The 23,115-nt window shown below is 36.0% G+C and overlaps 2 protein-coding genes across 2 annotated transcripts; both read left to right on the top strand.

The window, feature by feature from the left end:
* The first annotated feature begins 12,847 nt into the window (after nucleotides 1–12,847).
* On the top strand, nucleotides 12,848–13,331 carry LOC143585164 (secreted RxLR effector protein 161-like). Its single transcript, XM_077067011.1, has 2 exons — nucleotides 12,848–12,919; nucleotides 13,002–13,331. Exons 1-2 carry the CDS (start codon nucleotides 12,848–12,850, stop codon nucleotides 13,329–13,331), a joined length of 402 nt encoding a protein of 133 aa, XP_076923126.1.
* Nucleotides 13,332–19,770: 6,439 nt separating this feature from the next.
* Nucleotides 19,771–20,387, top strand: LOC143585163 (protein FAR1-RELATED SEQUENCE 8-like). Its single transcript, XM_077067010.1, has 2 exons — nucleotides 19,771–19,947; nucleotides 20,028–20,387. The coding sequence occupies exons 1-2, from the start codon at nucleotides 19,771–19,773 to the stop codon at nucleotides 20,385–20,387; spliced, it is 537 nt and encodes a 178-aa protein (XP_076923125.1).
* Nucleotides 20,388–23,115: the final 2,728 nt, after the last annotated feature.

Genomic DNA, 23,115 nt, shown 5'->3' with positions numbered 1-23,115 from the left:
TATACTTTAAACGAGTTTAGGAAACGAGATATCGTAAACGAACTGACCAGCACTCCCAAAGCGCTACGCGGCCAGCCAGGAGGCCGCCGTTCGCTCCGGCCACCGGAGCTGGTAGTGTTTCAATTTTGTGCAGAAATAGTCCCTATAGTTTGTGTTTTGGTCATTCATGAACATTTTAGATATAATTAGGAAATAACAATAATTAAAACATGGAGGACTTGAAGTGAATATAAGAAGACTTAATAACTTATAAATGAAATGCTTTATTAAAGATTAGGATACTTGATTATTCTTAAATACAAATTATCATTAAGGTTTAGGATCTGAATAAAGTTCGTAAATTGATAAAATGAAACCAATACGAAAACGGGTTAAAACCCGAAATGTTACATCACAATCCGTATACAGCCATATATGATGCGTTCATTCCTTCGGGTCAACAAGGAGCTTTCAATAGCTATTTTGACGGATTCTTTATCAAGGGGAATTATCAGTTTTGGACCACTTATGCTGACCGGGGTTCTATTTTTTTTGCACGTTTGCCACTGTTAGAACTTTCATTCCTACAAAACCATTGGGTATTCTTTGGGGGTACAGGACTGCAAGTACTGTTATTGAGTTAACTATTGGATCATATCATTTTGTGGGTGGTGAATGGGCAGGGTCGACCACCTGAAAACGTTCTCGGGGAAGTCTCCGCTTGGTTATCAAGTCTGTTGCTCGTTCCCAGTTTGAGGACAAGACTGTTTCAAAGGGGGGAGTAATGATAGGAATAATGCTCAAGTTATAGTTTAAATCAATGTTTTCAGACCCGGCCCGGACGTCCGACCCGGACGCCTTTCCGGGTCAAAGGTCAGACCGACCTGGGAGGGCGGACCGCTGTTTGACCCGGGATGACGTCATAAATAATTAATAATTTAATATATAATATATATAATATATATATATATATATATTATAAAAGATGACTAATACTCATAGAACTTCAAAAAAACATACATTACAAACTAAATTTTTTCAAAACACACATCACAATCTTAGTCTTAAAACATTGATATGTAATTTTTTTTAAGTAGGCGTGTTTAAACAAGCTTTTGTACAAAAAATAAAACTTAAAAAAAAATAAATAAATACAACTAGACAGTTAAGGGTTAACTTTAAATTAATTATAACTTGCAGGGTAAAAAAGTAACTTATCATAAAAAAAGGCAAATAACCTAAAACAATTAACTTGAAAGTTGAAACGCGCAGATCCATTATAGCTGCTCAAATCCTCTCCTATCATCTCAACTTCAAACCCTAAATCTCTAATGATACACTACAGCCGCTTCAATTGATAGAACCTTTTCCATCTTCATCACAATTAATTTCTTAGTCTGAATCGCCGGAAAATGCTTCTAATCTGGCCAGAAAGTTACTTTGAATCCGCCGGTAATTTGCGGCGAAGTGAGATGGGATCGGAGGCGGAGAGTGGCGAAGACAGTTTGTATTTCTTTTTTGATTAAATATTAAAAAGAAAAGAGCATTTACCGGTTCACCCGCCGGGTCACTGGGTCCGAGCTGACCGTCGCCCGCAAAATCCGGCCGGGGTTTTTAGAAAACGGCCGAAATACCCTGACCCGGCCAAGTATAGTTATCGGGTCCCGGTCAGACCGGTCCGACCGGCCGGGGCCGGGTTTTCAAAACACTGGTTTAAATGGCATTCGTCTAATTTAGGAGGGGGTCAAGTGCAACTTAGAGGTATTAGCTAATAGGAGAGTATGTTGAGGTTTATGTTTAGGATGGCATTGCCATGGCTCCTACATATGCAGTGAGGAGAGGGCTTGGCCCGGGAATCTATTGTAACTTTTTCTACATGTTTTCATTAATACTATCGTTCGGTTCTTTGTTTGTCTTATTCTATTCTCTAATCTTAATTAACCACTGTCAAACCCTATCATCATTCACATACAACCGCATGTGATATGACCATAACCTATTACAAGTGATCATTCTATTTATAATAAAACATCAATATTTTTAATTAGCTTTACAACATTCATTTAATCCTTTTAGAGCATTCACATTTTATCCGTCATTTTTTTAAATGAAGTTTTATAATGCAGGTGGTGGTTTACGATGCTGTGAGTGGGAGTGTTCACGGTTCAGTTTAAAACCTTGAAACCACCCAAAACCGATCATCAGTTTGGTTTCACGGTCGGTTTTTCTTATTAGTTTCAGTTGGTTGGTTTCAAAATTTTCAAAACATAACGAACGGTTTAGTTTACGGTTTATACCAAAATCGGGCATATAAAACCGGACCAGACTGTAATACTTTTATATTTTTTTTATACTCCATGTTAAATGTATTGAAGTTTATATTTCAAGCTTAAATGAATAGACAGTGAACAATTTAACATCAAAATCCTTAATGACTCGAGCGGGGTTGTTAGTTTGGAACTGGCGTTTTGTACGAAACGTTGGTGTGGCTCGAGTTTTGAGATATTGGACTGTTGGACGATGGTCAAATTAAATTTTTTTTATTAATTTAAATACCAACTTCACCTTTTCAATATCTTCACCATCTTTCAATTTCTCTTCCACCTTCATTTTTAACCCACAAATATGAATCCGTTAAACAATTATGTACTCGGTTTCGGTCAATTCTCCCGACAACCCGAACCAAACAATCTTGACCCAAATAATCCACAACCAAACATCATCCAACCGACCCCTCAAAATCTGTACCCGGGTCGGTCTTAATTACGACCCTAGCATGACGGCATAGATGCAATTTTGGTTCCGGTTTTCAGCACCGACCATGATGGCCGGTTTCCAAAATCTGAGCATGATGGCCGATTTTCAAAATCTGAGCACCCCGGTTTTCATCCAAGCACGATGGCGGTTTCGAACAAGATGAAGAAGAGAAGGTGCCGGAGACACAACCCGATTTAACGACTCATGCAGGTCTAGCCAACGTAAAAAATATGGTGAGAGAAAACACACAAAGAAACCCCGGGGGTGAACCTCGGCTAAAAACGAAACTATGCATGGACATCGGACGAATGTGAATGCGTTGCACGGGTGTGGGGTAGCGGTATCGGAAGATCCCAAATATTAAGTTTGTAGTAACATTTCTTTAAATATCTTTGGTAGCCAACTATCAAGTGTCCGACATTTTTTGGAAAAAAATTTTGGAGGTCTTCAAAGACATTAGAGGAAACTCGCGTCGAAAAAAAAATCAATAATGTCAAAATGGACCGACATAAACTAGAGATGTCAACCTTTTCATTCGGTTTATTGTCGGAATAGAGATGCGTGGGGTAGTGGTGCCGGTGATGCAGAGATCATTGAAAAGTCGTTGATAGATATTCAAAGCAGGTCGGGGACCTTCCAATACTAGGCTTGCTGGAATCGTCTGAAGTTTCACCCTAAGTGGTGCCCAGTAACCGCCACCGCCTCCGGAAGTCAAAGACCATAAAAAAGGTCTAAGACCTTGTCTTCGGTAGATCAAGAGACACCGAGGTCCGATGCTCGTAAATTCAACTTAAACGATGATGATGATGAGCATGCCGTTGAGAATGTCTTCGAGATTACTCGGCAGGCGGGTAGGAGAAGCAAGGCAAAGGGGAAAAGGGCGAGCCATTGCCGGCGAGTACTGGTGGCGCCGATATGGCAGGACAGCTCGAAGAAATGAGTCGTCGACTCCAAGATATACGTGACCTTGGTTATGAACGTCTTTAAGTTAATAAAAAGGTCGCCGATGTTATTTTAGCAAGGCAAAGTGACACCGACCTCGAGGTTTTAAGGAAATACCTCCCCGAAACCGACTCGAGAATCCAGCGCCTAGCCGAAAAGAGAAGAAATGAAATTTACTAAAAATACAGCCTTGCGTAGTTTTTATTTGTTTTAAGTAATTTTTTTGTTTTTTTTTGTAGTTTCTATTTTAAATTTTCATGTAGTTTTTTTATTAAATTTAGTTTTGTTATTAAATTTTAATTATTAGAAAAATATAAAAAAAAATTGGAAAAACTGACTGGTTGACACCTGGTTCAAAATGTTTAGGGGATGAGCATTATGACTACACCCAATTTTTTCAAAAACTAAAAAAGCTGACTAGATGTCACATGACGTAAAATACCCAACAAAACAACATTATAACTGCACATGGTCTAAGTGACCTTCAAAACAGTTAGCTCTAGGCTTGACTCTTGAGACCATGCTTATGTGCTGATTTTCTTTTATATATTTATTATATATTATGTCTATTAAATGATTACATCTTATAACGAAGTTCATTAAGTAGTTTTAAAGGAGTTAGATCAAGTTTAAACTCTAGGATTCTAGTGCTAAACACAATCCAAAAATGTTCATCCAAAATGTTTTTGCCTCAAATTGTAAATTAAACCGGAACCAAACCATTAGTAACGGTTTGATGATGGTTGGGTATAAATAATTTATTAATATGTTATATTTTATGGTTTTTATTTAGTCTGTTAAGGTAAACTTTGATACTTCAAGCATGTTTTTGCATTTCAGGTCATTGGACGTGAAACATACTAATTAGAGGCACTTACATGCATGCTTTGGAATATCAGGAAGATTGAATACGTGCGTGATTGGGGGTTTAATAATAATAATAATAATAATAATATTTAAAGCAATAGAAGTTTAATCCGAAAAATGAAGTTTACATGCATGATTGGAGTTGACTATTATATGAAGTAATGTTAAATTAATAGCCACTAATTCAGTGTCTTGTGACTTTTGCATACGGACATACGGTGAAACCAATCACAAATTAGCATGGGCTTTAGGAAAGACACGATGGTGGGCTGCGCAACATGGAATGCATCAAATGGCTACTGTGGGCTTATGTTTATGTGGGTTATTCAAGTAAATTAGAAGTGGCCCACAAGAATGAAAAAGGTGTGACGTGAATAAAAAGAAAAGTAGGCCAGATAGTTAAAGGGGACGGACGGCAATTAAGAGGAGAACAACAAATTAGCATTGGACCATTGGTCCAAATGTTTGTTGCCTTTGTTGGTCCAGTGTCGAGTCAGTGGAGCATTTGTTTACAGGTCGTTATGTGTTCGCGATGATTAGGCAAGAATTAAGTAAATGGTGTAAAACCTCTCCAATATATGCCTTCTCATTTGGCGAACTTCTTGGGATTAACAAGAATATCTCTAGGGATTCCATAAAAAAAGGTGGTATATTTGTTAATAATGGTGGCTTGTTGGGCTTTATGGTGTGCCCGGAATGATTTTATTTTTGCTAATACTCCGGTAAAGATCGAAAAAATTATTTGAGAAATAAAGGCGATAAATTTTATTTGGATCAAAAGCAGAGCGAAGGCTTGGACTTTAGATTGGGATAAATAGAGAACTTTTGAGTTGTAATTTTTGCTATTTTTTTGTGTTGTACTGAGCTCCTCCAACTAGTTCCTTATTAGCAGGGTGGTGACCATTATGGTTTATTGAAATTGGCTGTTCTAAAAAAAAAGAGGATGCAACAGAGAGTATAGGTCACCTACGGCAGCAGCCAAGGCTGCTGTGCTGCTTGGCTATAATCGGGTGAGACTGGTCCGCATGAATTATCATAATCAAGAATCAACATGTTAATGAACTGCTAGTTCTCCTTCGAATCATTAACGGGGTGTAGAGTATTGCAATCTTTTAAGTTTTTCTCATGTTTTGAACTGATTTACATGTAATTATTGAATAATGATCTATGATATTTGATGTTTGGTATTGTTGATCATTTAGTCGGTTTAGGTTTACTTCTACCAGAAAGATTAGTCTGCCAATTACTATTGTTTTGATACTGTGACATTTGAGCCAAAACCAGGTACAGCTCAGTACGTATTTACCGACTAAGCAACTAAATGCTTAGTATGTAACGAACGAACGATTAACCGAACGGGTCTGATTATGACCCAGATATCCCAGGGGGACCATCTATAAGTGATATATATTTAATATAAGCCAACATATTAATATTATGGCCTTAGTTTGATAGCATACCAGTTAAACAAAAACATGCTAGTTTAACTACCCGCTATGAGTTTAAACGCGAAAGAGAGTTACAAAACAAGCATCGTATCATCCGTTAAGCCGAAAAGGATTTATAAAACACTTAATGGGAATGTTTTAAGCGATTCGTGAAAATATTTTTGATTTTTACAAACGTATCATATGTTTTTATAAATTTATACAAAAATGGCCGAAAAACAATTGTTTTCGCACTATTTGTCGTACCCGATATATTTTTGGCATAAAAAATGAACCCAAAATAAATTTGGACTCGGAATTTCACGTACGGGTACGCAAATCGAAAAATGTGGGCCAAATGGGCCCAAAGGGGGCCATTAGTCTTTCCAGCCGCAAATGGGGCTTTACCCCGCTTTAAGCTACCATTTATTATATTATAACTTGTGAGATATTTTTTTGACACCAAATTCCTCACAACTTCTGGAGAACTTCTGCGTAAACCCTTCAAAAACCCTAAGTAAGAATTCATTTGAAATCATGTTTTCAATTTGTTAATCAAGTTTAATTCCTTATAAACGTAGTTTGATTACCAAAAATCATTCCTATTCATGCAAAAAATCATAAAAATGGTCGAAAAATATGTTTTGATCATAGACATGGTTAGAAATCAGAATTATACTCTTTTTTGGCAATAAACACGGATTAGAGGGTTTAAACGGCGTTTTTACGTTTCAAAAGTTCGGTTTAATACCCTAGCCGAAACCCTGAGTTAAGAGGCTGCCATATTAATGAAACATTCTTTTATTGTGATATAGGACCTGTACCTAGATTTAATAGAAGCACAAGAACCCGAAAACTTGATTAGAAGGGCGAAAACGAACCCAAACCGCTAAGGTAATACCGAATCATTCAATTACGGGCTGTTTAGGTTATGGTTGTGATGTGCATATTTTTAGGTCATAAAATTTTTCAGGGACATCAGGGAACACATCATTGAGTCCCTGTTCAAATTTGGTAATTTTTCGACCATCTGACAATATTTGGCGAATTTATTACCAATTTGGGGCGTTTATTTGGGAAAAATAGTTAAAATGCTTGAAAAATTATGAAATTTTGTATGGAACTCAAATTTGATATATTATAATCACATATTAAATTTGGGATGATTTAGAAAAGCCTTAATATATTTTGTGCATTAGCGCTTATTTGAGTTTTCGTAGTCGTTTTTGGCTCAAAAAGGATATTTGGAAAGTTTGTTAGATTTTGGAATTTTTCCAGGTTTTTTCGGGATGTATTCTAGTCACTCAGAAATTTTGGCAGATTTTTCTGAAATTGTTTGGGATAAACGAATGATTTTCGGGCTAACTATAGCACATAAAATGAATCTATAAATTAATAAATCAGTAAATAATTCCAGAAATTTTTTTATAAAAATATACATATTTTAATTGATAAGTGGCTAAATTTATATAATTTAATGATAAACAGATTATTAATTATGCTAATTTAAAGATTAAACAAATTCAATTATGATAAAAATCGACAAGTACGTGATTAACGAATCTGTTGGAATATCAAAACATCAAGAGTGATCAGAAATTATATTTTTGTACTAATTAAGTAAAAATTAACTTTTTATAAGAAATCCGGACAATTTGAATAGATTGTGTGCGTTTTTCTCTAAAAGAAACCGAATAACGGAAACGAGCCCCGTAGCAAATGCAGACCTCTAAATTGTGATCTTTCTTTATAACTTAATTATTTTATTGACCAACACATTTACCCACCTAAGTGCATTTTCTTTTTACCATTAAAAGGTTTTTAGCTTACAGTGATAGGTTGAACCAGTATATTTCAACCCAGTTTAAATTGTCTTGATTATTCTTGAGATGGGGGTAAGCAGATCTGTAACTCTTTAAGTGTGAGACCCAGAGGTTTGTTGATATCTCTTGAACTTAATTGTTAAATACGATGGGGGGGGGGGCATGATAGGTTGGTGGCTGGGTTTAAGTGAACAATATCGGCAATCGCGGTTTTTGCGTTTATCTTTAAATTAATTAAAGTGACCTAATTGTTTTAAAAGCTAGTTCCCGATTTTGATTCCATTGCAAATACAGGGACGAAAAAAAGTTTAAGTGTGAGGATATTTGATATGGTTCAAATTATGCATAAATAGTATAAATATTTCCTACACTTTGAATAACTTTTGGGTTAATTTTGGTTGAATTACTTTATTTAGCTGCATTATATAGGTTACTAAACATATATATATATATATGTGTATGTGTGTGTGTGAGAAATAATAATCTATATAAAAAGACTTGAGGTATGAATAAACTAAAAAAAATCCTATTAACTTTTATTTTTTTTAATATAATGATAAAATCAAATTGGAGTCGGCATATAGTAATTAATTAATAGGGTTTTTTATATATAGAAAAGGAATCAAAGGAGAAACTTGGAGGGCAAGTCGAGATAATTGATTTTTGACGGCGAATAGTTAATAATATATCATGCTCACCTCAAAGCGCTAGAGAGGAGGACAGAATATTTTCTTTGGCGGCTGCTTGAAGAAAACAAGAAGAGAACAGAAGGTGATTCGTACATTATTTTTTTTTCACAACAAAAGTTTAGACACGACAGGAGGTTTTGTGGGGGAAATCATATTTAGCAAGTCAAGGAAAAGGAAGCAATCACTCGTTCATTGGATTAGAAAACGTTGGGGTTTAATATCTAGTCATTCAAGCACAGTTCTTTTGGTTTGATTTATTATTTTTATCATGAACTCAAATAATTTTACGTTTGTTTCGAACATGATTATTGGATAAAACCTTCTAGTTACCTAGGTTTTGAATGATTATTTGTTGAGTTTTGGATTAGTTATCGGTTTCTTGGTGATTGGTGTTGGAGTAATATTATTGTAATAAACTTTTTGATGTTTAATAAGATGAATATGCATGCATAATATTAATTTACTTTTATTCAATTGTTCCGTATGTTTCTTTGTGAAAGTCTTTAATGTGTAGATGCATATTAGGTTACCTACTGTGTGTTCGTAACTAGTTTATGGTTTATAGTCGACATAATTCATAGGAACTATTGTTTGAGGGTTTAGAGAAATTAATTGTTCTACCTATCTTGAGACTAAGAGGTAATAGATAGTTGGGGCTGTTTTTGTCATTAGGCGGTTTGGGTATAAATTGTATGAGAGTGAATTTCCCCCTTATTGTCTTTTGATTTGTGCTATCCTAAGTCTTTTTTAATATCTTTAGGTTACTCCTTACGTCCCTTACACTCCCGAATGTATTGTGATTAGTGCACTGAGAGGTGATCTAGTCATTAGAGTAATTTAATATTGTTGGAGAGACTGAGAGGTAATCCAACCAACCGGTTTGCGTCATACGCCCCTTAGGGTTTCTTTTTAGGTTACACCCAGAGAATGATCAGGGATCCGCTAGGTTATCTAAGGGTGTCGTATCTTTAGATCCCGGTTCCATCACAGTTTCCATAGCCAATAAGCGTCCAGGATTCACAAATAGGATTTCAAGCCTAGGTAACACCTTTCTCGTTATTGTCTTCGTCTAAGTCTTAGAGTTTTAAATGTAATTTATTAATTTAATTAATTTAGTTTAAATAATTATTAGTTTTAAATAAAACATAAAGCAATCCAAAAATAATCTTTTTCTTAATTATTAGATAATTAGCTTTTCGAATCTAGTTTCGTTAATTTAATAAGTGTCTCTAGGATTCGAGATTCCCAGACTTCCCATAGCTGTTCTACACCCGATAGGTTCACTTGTCTGTTGCTAGTGGTTTGGTTTAGGCTATTCTAGGTTTTTATTACTCGTTGTGCTTGGTTGATTAATTGAATTATTTTTATATACCGCTTTTAGCACACCAGATGAACATACCATCATGATTCTGATGAACCTGTAATCCTAAGAAAACTGTCAACTCCCCCATAGCACTCATTTCAAACTTCTTGTGCTTGACCTTCTCAAAATCCTTGCACATCTCTATCTTCGGTTCCCCAAAGATAATATCATCTACACAGACTTGGACTAGTAGAAAGTCCCTCTTTTGCCATTTTACAACAACGTGCTATCTATCTTTCCTCTTACAAACCCATTCTCCTGAAGATACTTTGATAGAGTCCCGTACCATGCTCTTGGTGCTTGATGTAATGCATATAATGCTTTGTCGAGCTGTGCCTCCATATTTTCATGCTTTAGTCGAGCTGAATAAGGAATTGATGGAACATATGGTTTCATAGGTTCCTTGACAGGTTTACAAGTAGTTGGAATTTGTTGACCACTGGGTGTGTCAAGAACCTCAGTCTCACCCTCAGATTGAATATGGGTGTCTTACAAGTTGCATATTTCAGTTTTACTTCTTCTCAGGGTTATGGCATTGGCTTGAGCGTTAGGTGTAGGTCCCTAGAATGGATCGATACAGAAGATAACACAAACACTAAGGGTGCGGAATCCCCTAAGCGTTTGATTATGAGTATTAGTGAAAGACAAGAACAAGAAATAATATATCAAATGATTGCTTTGTATTGAATCACAACCCGGTGTCTTTCAATACACCACAAGCACTATCACAAGTTCTCTGAAAAAGGCTGGGCAAGAACTCTCTAACCCTATGTCGAAGATGCATTTATATACTACACATCTTCGCCATTTACAAGACTGGCGAAGTTATCATAACTTCTTTTAACCATTAACTTCGCTAATAACTAAGCCGTATTAAAACAAAACATATCGTTTATTACAGACAAGACTAACAATAAACCTATGAAGTAGGGGTGAGCAAGTTAACCGCTATAACCGTTAACCGAACCATAACTGTCATAATAGAACCGAGTTTAACTGATAATCTACATAACCAGTGGGCCGGTTTAATGGATATTCAAAAACTGCCAAATGCAGGTCGGTTTTGGTTAAAGATAATTTCAAACCCGCCATAATCTAACTGTGCTTTAGAAATTAAAACTTTTCAATTGTTTTTAAAGATTTATTTACCACTGATTGTAGTTGATAATCACATATTCTAGTATTCTCGTAAACCTTTGAAAGAAGCATGTTATGATCATTTCCCAATTTAACACCTCAATTTGATTTGTAGTAGTTTATGTTATGTCAATGAATGCAGAATGCCTTAACGGTGAAAATATAAAAAAGTCATGGAAGTTAAACTTGATGAGTCAAAACTATTAATGGTCAAAATGGCTTACAAGGGTTGTTACATTGTTGCAGTTTAGTTAAATTGTAGGTATATATGTTGATTGCAATCTAATTACCGTAAATGATGTATAACTTATAGTAGCTTAGTATTTTTCACTGTTGTTTAGTTTCTATCAAATCTTGTTGGATTATGTCATTTTTTTAGTAATATTTGGTATCAAACTTTTAGGACCAGTTACAATGTTTTGGCCATGGTTAACCGACCCATAACCGACTCGTTATAACCTTCAAAACCGATTAACCGAAACTGCCATATCAGATCGGTTATGGTTATGATTATACATTAACCGAAATATCGGTTATGGTTATGGGTATGGCCTAAAACTGCCCCAAACCGACCCATGCACACCCCTACTATGAAGTACTGACATACCAAAATTCACCAACACTAGGGTTAATGATAGTGTTAGTAGGGAGTCCTCCAGGTTGTCTCTCAGAAAGTAGTCAGGCTAACTGACCTACTTGTTTTTCGATGTTTTTCAAAGAAGCCTTCTGGTTCCTTAGCTCCACTTCGGTCTTCGCGAATTGGTCTTCGGTCAATTTGTTTGAAGCGTCAATACTTGCTATGAGTTGTGTTAGAAGAGTCTCCATCATATATCCACCATTTGGTTGTTGGCTGTACTTGATCCTTGGTTCTGGCATGGAGGTTTATATTGAGAGGGTTGGTTTTTATTGAAAGGTCGTCTATCAAAGCCAGGTGGAGCTCGATTGTTGGCGTCCCTTTTGAAGCAAGAATTGATTTTCCTTGATACCTAACATAATGCATGAAAGAATCTTTGAACAACCATAAATTAGCTTGAAAAGCCCTGGCGTAGGCTCACTAAAATCTTTTTAAGTGCATGCTTCTCATCTGATCGCCTGCCAGGTTAGCGAATCCCTTCGTTTGAATTCAACGAATCCCTCCAGCTGAAGTCCGGATGATTTCTCCAACCATGGTTGTAAGTATTGCCATGCATGTTATTCTGTCGGCCTACGAAATCACATTCTTCAAGAGTCATACTTTGGCATTATTTGAACTTATGATATTCCCCACACCTATCGCATTTTACCTTTGCTTTGACAAGCTTAGACTGAACTTGTTTAAATTTCTTCGAGGGTGCCTCGAATTACATGGAGATAAAGGTGTTATTGTCGACACCGCTAATGGCTTTGTGTGATGAGGTTGATCGAGGTGGACTATAGGCAAAGCTTTTTTCAATGGTGAACTTAAAGAGGAGATATTTGTTGAACAACCTGAAGGGTACAAGGCATAGGTAAAGGAAGAATATATGTATGTATTGTATAACTCTCTTTATGGCCTTAAGCAATCACTAAGAGTTGGTCTGTAAAGATTGATTCTTATATTTGCATGAATGAATATAGAAGAAGTGACAATGAACCTACACTTTACACTAAAAAAATTGGTGCTTATGAAGTTATCTATGTATGTATTTATGTAGATGACATTATCTATACTAGTTCATGTGACAGTTTGGCTAATGAGTTCAAGCAGGGCATGATGGCAAGCTTTGAGATGACTGATTTTGGGCTTCTAAGCTATTTCCTTGGCTTAGAAGTCACTCAAACAATTGAATGAATTTTTGTGTCTCAAGCTAAGTATACTGAAGAGCTGCTAATAAGTATGATATGATGAATAAGAAGATTGGAAGCACTCCAACGAACATAAATGAAAAGTTAGAAGTGGAAGATGGAGCTCAAAAGGTTAATGGGAGCCCTAATGTATCTCACACATTTTAGACCATATATTGATTTTGCTATGAGCTATGTCTCAAGGTTTATGCAGGCACCCTCAAAACTGTATCTAGGTGCGGTCAGACGGATTATGAAGTATCTTGCAGGAACTAACAACCATGGGCAATGGTTTAAAAGAGCTGAGAAGAATAAACAAGTAGTGACTCTCAAAGGGAACACTCATAGTGATTGGGCTGGATGTTTGGATGACAAGAAAAGTGTCTCAACACAAGTGTTCTTTCTTGGAAGTGCTGTCATTACTTGGAGTTCAAAGAAACAACATGCAGTTGCTTTATCAAGTATAGAAGCGGAATATGTGGCTGCCGCAATTACTAGTTGTCAAGCAATTTGGATTAGAAGGGTACTGGCTGATTTTGGCTAGAAACAACAAAAGGCAACAACCAATTTTTGTGATAGTAAATTAGCAATATGTTTATCAAAGAATCTTGTGTTTCATAGCAGGCCTAAGCATATTGAGTTAAAATTTTATTTTATTAGTGACATGGTTGATCAGGAGTAAGTGAAGCTGGAGTATTGTGACACTCATGATCATTTGGTAGACATGTTAACAAAGGCTCTTTCTCAAAAAAAAATTGTTCACCTCAGATTCAAGTTGGTTGTTATGGATTGTGAATTAAGAGGGAGTGTTGTTGATAATTCACAAAAGGGATAAACAAGTTCATTAATGGGTTGACGGAGTGCATGGGCCAGATCCAGTTAAGTTATTTTAAATTCAATAAATAATAGCGTTGTCAACAAGTTTGCTATTGACCTAGTTATGTGTATTGTTTATTTCTTTCCTAATTTCTGGTTTTTTTAAATTCAATAAATAAATAATAACATTGTCAATAAGCCATCTTTATTTTCCAGTTTATATACTCTTTCGATTAGGCAATAAACGATTGAAAGCTTTCTTAATACTACTTGTTCTTATTCTATCCTTTTGGTCTCACTAATTAGCTCTTGATCACCAACAAAAACAACAAAAATAAAACAATAGAACACTCTTTGTATGTGCTACTAGATCCAAACCAAAATGACCATTTTGAAACCATCCGTTGTAACCCAAACTCACACGGGCCCGTCTGCTTGTTTTGTCAGATTTAACACTTTATCTATAATTTTTTTTTTACATCAAGATGGGACAAGACTGAAGCCTCAAGATTCATGTTGGCGTTTCAATATCTATTTGAGTCACGGCGGACAAAACTGCCCTTTACAATAAACAGATGGCTCGTTATTTATTTCGTTAAAAGATGCTTGGACGTGCGTGTGACCCTTTGGAACGAAATAACGTGTTGCACACTACACGTGCTTATAATTTTTGAAACATAACATACTAAGTCAACAACCTTATCTTGAAAGCTAAACCTTATCTTGAAAGCTAAACCTAGGTGGTAAATAAATGTCAACCTTGAATAGTTGCTAGTTGTTTATCCACTAAGCCTTGTTTTATGGTACAAAGTGAAGTACTCTTTTGCATTTCACCCCCAAGGATAAGGACATAAGGTTATATGGATTATACTACACCTACAGCAATATTCACAATCACACTAAACTTGGTGGTGTGATCCTCCACTCAGTTTGTGTCAAAACATCTTGTTTTTCTTTTCATAGAAAGTTTAATGCTCGCAAACTTTTAGAAGAGAAACAAATCAAGCAGTTCAGATATACCGGTTCAATACACCGTTTGAAAAACTACGTTTAACGTTTCAGTTCATGATTTGAAATTTGAAGCGGCTAAGTTTTGTTGGTTATTCTTTACTATAGTTGAATAATTTTTTAATATTTGTTGAAAGTTGTGAAAAATTTGGAAAAACACTGTTCATACTTTATAAGTTTTTAGTATTTGTTTAAAGTGGTTGTGGGTTGAAAAGAAAGAAGTTCTTTTCAATATGGTGTAGTGGTAGGAAGCCTGATTTTCTCTATGGAGACCCAGGTTCAAACCCAATTAAAAACACTTTGGAGAGGCATGAGTGGCTCAATTAAGAAAAACTACAATCTTTGTAATCTCCAGTTCGATTATAAGGGTTTTTGGGTTTTATCATCAGTGGGCCTTTTGGTAGGCGGATTTGTTTCCGAAACTAGAGATAAGTTGGAGATGCTTAAGGGCTCCGTACAACTGTGTTGGGTGAGTTGACGGTGGTCTTTTATCATTGAATCACTTCGTACAAAGTATCTAGATAATTTTTTTAAAGAAACGTTAAGAAGAGAGAAAAGTAATGATAATAATATAAAAAATATTATTTAATTAAAAATAAGAATAAAAAGTATTACTAACGTATGGTTAGATTTAATCTGATTTTATAATGTGTAGAAAAAAGCACGTGTCAGATGCTTATATCAATGGTGCTTCAAACAGGAGGTATCACCACACCTTCCTTTTTTTTCAGTGTAATCCGAACCTGGATTGCATTTTCCTTTTACAATCTTTTTCTTACCATTATTATTATTATTATTATTATTATTATTATTATTATTATTATTATTATGTTTTTGTCTTTTTATAATTCAGATTTTAAATTTTATTATGTGTTTTGTTTCATTTCTGTAACGCACTGTAAATAAAAAAAATAGCATAAAAGCCTTATCTATGTTTTATTTTAGGGTAAAATTCTTAAAATATATCGTTAATAGAGAGATTTTATTTTTGTTACTATAAATAAAAGTTTCTAGAAATGTCTACTACAAGCACGTCTTTGACGACATGTAAGACCTCAACGCGTCTTTCACGACCCGTTTGATTACCAAACGCGTCTTTCACGACCTGTTAGCCTTCAATGTTCATTTTTTACGACTTATTAGCTTCTAACACGTTTTTCATGAGGGTCCTGTTAGGGACACCCTTCACACGCTACTAATCGGCATATTAGTTGAGTTGACAACCTAGCCGGCAAAAGCTGGGCTAGGTTGTCAAATCGCACCATAATACGCCACGTATCCCTCCCTTCCCCTCCTTTCCCTTTTTATATTATATATACATGCATTGCCTCTCGTTTGTTCTATCGACATTCAACCAACAAACAACATAACATTTGTAATATATATACCCACAATGTCTTGGTTTAACCATTTATTTCTGAAGGAGGAGCCGGGTTACGACGCTAACGATAAGCCTGGCACGTCATGGTTACCCGACTTGAACCAGGTTTCGTTATATATTTATTTAGTATGAAGTTGGTAGTTTTTTTAACTAAACTTGCTACATTACGTTTTGTTAGGAATATGTCGGGTATGATACCCAGTATGCACAACCTTACGGTCAGGCTAGCTCGTCGGGGTTACCAAATTTGAACTAGGTTTCGTTATTTGTATTTATTTACTGTGAAGTTGTTAGTTGACTTTTTAACTAAAGCATGCTATATTACGTTTTGTTAGGAGCAAATCGGTTATTATTGTCAGCCCGAACAGTTTTACGGTAACCCTGGCTCGCCGGGCTTCCCAAATTTGAACCAGGTTTCCCGTACTATTACCATTATTGTTATTTTTTTATTACAGTATTACTGGTGTTTATTGTTAAAATGTGATTGCTATTAAAATATTATTATTGTATTATTATTATTACAATGCTAGTATTACTAAAATAGTCTTATTCTAAATATATAGTTATGTTAGTATTATTTTAATATTATTATTTATTATTAAAATATTAAATTTTATGTTATTATAGGTATTATTATTATTATTATTATTATTATTATCACTAAGACTGTTGTTTGATTTTCTAATTTATGTGTACTTCGTGTCGGATTATGTAGATCAGCTAGCTGGTGTTTATGGTAGTCAGCCGTCGTACCCGTCACCTATCCCCGGTCGGATTATGGAGGCCATGCTTCCTCGTCGTACCAGACACCAATAGCAAATGATCCGTTTTACGGAACCCAGTCTTCATCGTACCACGGGCGAAACGATCATGATGGGGAAACCTAAATGACGATGATGAGGATGCCGGGGTAAACCCAAATAACGAAGATGAGTATGACGATGACTACATACGCGAGGTGACGGTTTCGTATAAAACATATGCTGTAAGACACCGTATGTTTGTTTAAGTTAATATTATTTATTTGTACGTTATTTAATAAACGGCTTAATAAATAGCGTAAAACTGTTTCAGACTTTTGAGAGCCGTGAGAAGCTGGAGAAATGGGTCAAAAATAGAGGACGGGAGCATGGGTTTGTTGTTGTGGTCCAGCGGTCAAAGAAAAGCGGTGTAGACCTTGCATGCAATCATGGAGGCGAACCGAAAATAAAGGCGACGGTGAGACGTACCGACAGCGTTAAAAATATTGTCCGTTTAAGATCCTGTGTAACAACTCGGGTTTTCCACATACAACTTATATCCATAACCCGACCCGTCTTAGGTTCGAGAAATTTATCACTAAAAAGTTTCGCGTTTATCGAGAATATATTAAACAATTTATATTTGATTATTATATTTAATATATATATTTAACTTTGAAAGATATACATTTTTAGCCCAAACTAAACTTTAATCCTTACTTGTTTTCATCTCAATTCTCTAAGGACTGAAATGCAATTCTTATATATTACGTCTGGATAACCCATTACCCGTAACCCGTAACCCATGACCCATTTACCCAAACCTTGACCCGTTTATCTTGCTTGAGCCACAATTCTCGTCATAAACTTGGAATTGAATCAAGTTTATGATTATACTCACCATACTCGGTCTAATAGACGTGATTAATTAGGAAACGGGATCAAGTATGATATGGATTGATTTATTAACCAAACCGCCTTAACCTAAAAAAATTGATTATATAACTTAGGCTTAATAGTAAATCAATTGCTCATGTCTGCACTTCCTCCACAACCTGACGATCAAAATCCCTTATCTAAATTCTATTATCGTTAGCCGTAACCTCTCTAATCTACTTCTGTTCTGGACGGCGTATTGGTTCGTCGTTATCCCTTGATTCATCATCGTTTAAGGTAATTGGATTATGCATATTACTAGTCTAATCTCTGTAAACCAAAGCCCTAACACTAATTAAATGAACATTGAACGGATTGCTCGATTGAAAGTCTAGGGTTTATGATCAATTTTGGTTCTTGTCGGTTTATGTATATATAAAACTGTTTATGAATTTTAAGCAACTGACACACCAGCACGCATGGCTGGTGTGTGTGTGTGTTAACTCCTTGATCCGGCCACTGGCGCGGGTTCGAGTCCCGGCCAGCCTCTTTTTTTTGGACTATTTTTATTTTCATTGTTTTACTATATTTTAAATGGTTTATAAATATTATAATCAATATTAATATTAAATACACAATGTTTTACGTAACCGACGTCGTAAAGTTAAAAGTTTCCTGTCAATCAGTCTCGTTATAAGTTTTCGTGTATATATGTATGTGTGTATATATATATATATATATCTTATGTATAATAAATCATTGTTATTTTATTAAAAATCGACACGAATATTGATGTTTCTCATTATAAAACGTCTTTATCAATTTACTCATATTTATTATGCATATGTGTATATATATATATATATATATGCATGTATTATTTAAAACAAAATTGTAACAACGTATTAAACATTTAATATATTTTTACCATCGAATTTCGTTAAAAGCTTTAAGATATAAATTTTATGATAATTATATACCTAAACGTTTATTATTATAATAGGTCTCAATTCATATTTATTTATACTAATTATTCGCAAACCCGATTTTAGGACAAACGATGATTCTTATAAATGAGTAATAACAATAATAATCTTTAGAGAGCAATTGATCAATCCATAACGTACCGATAATAATTGTAACTCAATCCGCATTGAACTCCTAAACTTGTTATACGTATCATATCATTTATAATTCACTCAAAATATTATTTAATTAGGATTCTTGTCGGTAATTCTAGAAGAGCGTGATTTCAACTTTCTTGTCGTAAACATTCTAGTTTGGCTTACTCGATCAGGTGAGTTTGATCATTCCCCTTTTTATATACTGTTTTCAAACGTTTTGGGGACATGTGCGTACTTATTCATATTTTCTATCATATATATATCTCAAACAATCGCAAACATAATCATTGTGTGTTACATCAATTAAATGCTATTTTCTAATTGCTACTTGTTTAAGTGTGTTTATATTCTATCAAGTCTTGGATTCTCAATAGCATGATCATACGACCGTCTTAGTAACCGGAGCCCGATTCGCTTGGCGAAGGTAAACCGACAATCTCAGTCATTAAAATCAATGCCCGATTCGCTTGGCAACAATTCATTGACACACTATCAAGTCTTTGGTTGTGATTTGGTTATATACATGCTTTGTTATGATTTGATTGACTACTATCACATGGTTGGTTTGCGCATTTATCACTTATCATTTATCAATTATCTATCATATGTATATATTATTTGTTGTGTCAAAATTAGTGATCATCTCACTTAACATGTGTTGTTGACAAACTCTGTTTTCTACGCATATGCAGGTTGCTTGAGTTGAAGTTTGGACATTTAGAAAGACCTTAGGGTTTATTGAAGACAAACATGAATTGAAATTGTTGTATATATTTATTTGAATTGTTTTGTTGTATTTGAATATTGTGTGCACATTTGAAATAAAATAATTAAATAGATATTGTCACCTTTATATTATGATAGTATCTTCGAGCTGTGAGCAATCGGATCACGCCCCGGCATTTCCGCCTTAGGTTGGGGCGTGACATCCTCGGCAGGTACGACTCAAAGGGTGCATGTTGGAGGGTTCAAGTGGTAAACGAGACTCACAACCACGATCCCACTGAATTCAAGGAGGGGTGTTCGAGTTTTAGAAGAATGAACAGCGAGCAGCTGGATATGGTTACGAGTTTACACGCGACCGGCGTGAAGCCCCTTGCAATCCAAGCTGCCCTCCGTGCAAAGTTTCCCGGTGTGCAACCCACAATAAAGGACATATACAACCACACGAGCAAGATTAGGAGGGATGGGTTACTTGGCGATACCCCTATGAAGGTACTTCAAAACCTTTGTAGTTTAACTGTGTAATTTTCGTGCTTGTAATATTTACTAAAGTTTTATTTCATCCAAAACAGGCGCTGGAATACTTTCTCGCAAGCAACGGTTTCACGTTCTATACCCGGGAGAATGCAACCGACGACAGTAAAGAGGAAATTTTCTTCTATCATGGGAAGTCACATAAGATGTGGCGTTCGTTCCTTGAGGTGTTGTTGATTGACATGACGTACAACACCAACGTTTACGACTGGCCGTTGGTTCAGTTTATCGGTGTGACGTTGACTTCACAGTCGTTTTGTATCGCCCACGTGTTTTTGATCAGGGAACGGCATAGGACCTTCACATGGGCTCCAGAGAAACTTAAAGCTATGCTCGATGACTGCATGGAGCCGCGCGTGATTCTGACTGATGCGGACCAGGCCCTCATGAACTCCTGAGTCGCGTTCTTCCCTAATGCCACCAAAAATTTATGCAGGTGGCACATATCCGAGAATATAAGGAAAAAATTTAAGAGTCTTTATAGGACGGATATGGGGACAGACTTCGCGTACTGGTGGAAGATCCTGTAGCAGTCTTCGACGATACAACTGTTCGACAACCGTCGCATCAACATGGAATGTCATTTGATACGGGACGACAGAGTAGGTGAGTCCTTCGTATAAGTTGACAGATTTTAATAGTATTTAAATACGTCTTATTAACATTTCCCTTTATTTTTCCGAGGTCTGGCAATACATTCGCAACAACTGCTAACATAAGTTTGTAGCCTGCTGGATCGATAAACGACGAAACTACGACGAACCGAGTTGAGAGCCAACACGCAAATCTGAAAAGGTACCTCAACGGAAGCAACAACTCGTTCGACACCATTACCAGGCATGTCCTTAAAATTGACAACTCGCAGATGAAAGAAGTCGGTTGATCTTTTCAAGACTCCCGTTCCAAGGTCATGAAAGGACAACGACAATATGCCTGGTTGAAGAAGCTACTAAACAGGGTGTCGATTCACGTTCTGAGGCTACTTGTGAACGAGTATGAGTTGATACATGTAACACTGTGAAAATACCCCATCTGATTTGGTTCAAAAATGTTAATTTTAGAAGTTAAAGGGCTAAAAATGCCAAATCTGGAAGTAGAAGGACTGAAAATGAAAATTTTGAAATTTATGCATCTTCACATATCACGAAGATGCAAGGCTGAACATCTTCGCATATCCCGAAGTTGCTAGCACACATTTCAAAGCTTATCCAGTGACATGGCGACACATGTTAGCACGGGGTTGACATGCAAAATTGCGGCGCCAGCCACGCAACTTCGCGTATCGCGAACCACCATAGGCTGCATCTTCGCGATACGCGAAGATGCACAAGACTGGCTATAAATAGGGCAGCTACGGGTTCAGCCATTCTCATCCCATTTTCGCCCTAGTTTTCACATAGTTAACATCGGGAAGAGTGCTAGGAAGTTCTGGGGTTCCAAGGGCTGTTCTCGCGAAGAAACGAGGAGTTGTTACACTGTTAAACGGGCTGCTGATCTCGTAAGCAAAGCACAAGTCGAATTGCTGCTGTTTTCTTAAGTTTTCACTCCGACTAGCTGATTAAGGTTAAGTTACTTTACTAGTTACTTTACTATATAGTTATTAGCACCTAGTTAAGAGTAAAGTCGTTAAACTGTAAATGTTTTTCCAAGTAATGTTTTACAAAGTAAAGACGTTGCTTCCACGTGAATTAATGTTGTCAAAACTATTATTTTGACGGGAACGAAGTAACTGGAAGGGGGATATCATTAGTAGACTCTTCTTGCCTAAGGAACGCAATTCGTATACATCCCAATCAACTGTGGGACCCGTTTGCTTACCTGGACAAGTTTGCCAACGTGATATCCTTTATTAGGCCAAAGCGTGCTATTCCAAACGTCATACGTAAATACAAAGTATAGTTTTAGAACCTTAGCTACGACTTCGTATTCCAAACGTCATACGTATTCCAAGCGTGCTATTTTCATAAAACGACTATAAGTATACTAAGGTTAGGTTAGACCTAAGAGTTAGCTGATCAGACTTCGATTCTGCTGAACTGAATCAGACTTCAAGTCTGCTGATCAGACCTCGAGTCTGCTGAATTAAATCAGACTTCAAGTCTGCTGATTAGACCTCAAGTCTGCTGAACTGAATCAGACTTCAAGACTGCTGATCAGACCTCGAGTCTGCTGAACTGAATCAGACTTCAAGTCTGCTGATCAGCTGAACTGAAACAGACTTAAAGTCTGCTGAATATTACCAACTAGGTACTTATGCGAACCTATTATGATATATAGGTTAATAGCATACTCAAGCCAAGGAGTTTGATATTTCCAACTGATAATATAAGGTGAACACGTCAACCTTTTACTGTCTGAACTGATTTTACTCTTGTAATAGACAGGTTGTTTATTACAAAGAGTCTGATAAATGTTTGCAAGAGATATAATCTTTAAAATCGTTACAATACAAAATAGATAATAAAAAGCAACTCAGTCCGAATACACATGTGTCTGGATCCAAACATAACTGATAATTGGCAGACAAAACCAAGTCAGTCATAACCGGTTCTCCAACAGGGTTACATAGCCTAGGGGAAGGTTGTCTTCGAACAGGGGCTATGTACTCGGGGAACCTTTAAATTGTGTGTGTAGGGCAGTGGTACAAATCCTGGGAATGAGAGGCGTTCCTGCTGAGTTTGTGAAACAGAAAACTATATTTGTATTTAACGACTGTTATAAACTGTTTTATCGAGTCAACGTTTCACCAGCACATAGCTGACGTGTTTTTCCCACCATTGAAGGTAATTAGATGACAGTAGATGGTACACAAGGATTGGAGTCATAGAAGATCGCTCAAGATGGCTCGTTTTTGAATACTTATAAATCCTTGTAATATTATTATCACTGTTTTGTAAAACTACAAACTCGGGTATTTAATTCCTGAGTAATTTTGATAATGTAAATTAATATTTTAATAATTTAAGACTTCTGCTAAAATGAACCCGCTACTCTGATATATTTACAAAACATGTACCAACTGACAGTCACACTCATAGGCCCTGGATCGGGGTGTGACAGGTAGGTATTAGAGCCATCGGTTTCAGCGAATTAGGTATTAATATAAATTAGTACCTAAGCTTTAAC

Source organism: Bidens hawaiensis, unplaced genomic scaffold (assembly GCF_021521415.1).
Source record: "Bidens hawaiensis isolate Kalapana, Puna unplaced genomic scaffold, B.hawaiensis_p1.1 tig00033594_1, whole genome shotgun sequence".
Lineage (NCBI taxonomy): Eukaryota > Viridiplantae > Streptophyta > Magnoliopsida > Asterales > Asteraceae > Bidens > Bidens hawaiensis.
Note: the sequence above shows the minus strand (reverse complement) of the source record. Positions and strands in the feature narration are given on the sequence as shown.

Bases quoted from the DNA above. Each gene is read 5' to 3' on its own strand.
- LOC143585163 (XM_077067010.1), top strand. From the start codon at position 19,771: ATGAACAGCGAGCAGCTGGATATGGTTACGAGTTTACACGCGACCGGC. The intron at 19,948-20,027 runs GTACTTCAAAAC...CATCCAAAACAG, and splicing joins TTGGCGATACCCCTATGAAG to GCGCTGGAATACTTTCTCGC.
- LOC143585164 (XM_077067011.1), top strand. From the start codon at position 12,848: ATGAATAAGAAGATTGGAAGCACTCCAACGAACATAAATGAAAAGTTA. The intron at 12,920-13,001 runs GTTAATGGGAGC...AGGTTTATGCAG, and splicing joins TGGAAGATGGAGCTCAAAAG to GCACCCTCAAAACTGTATCT.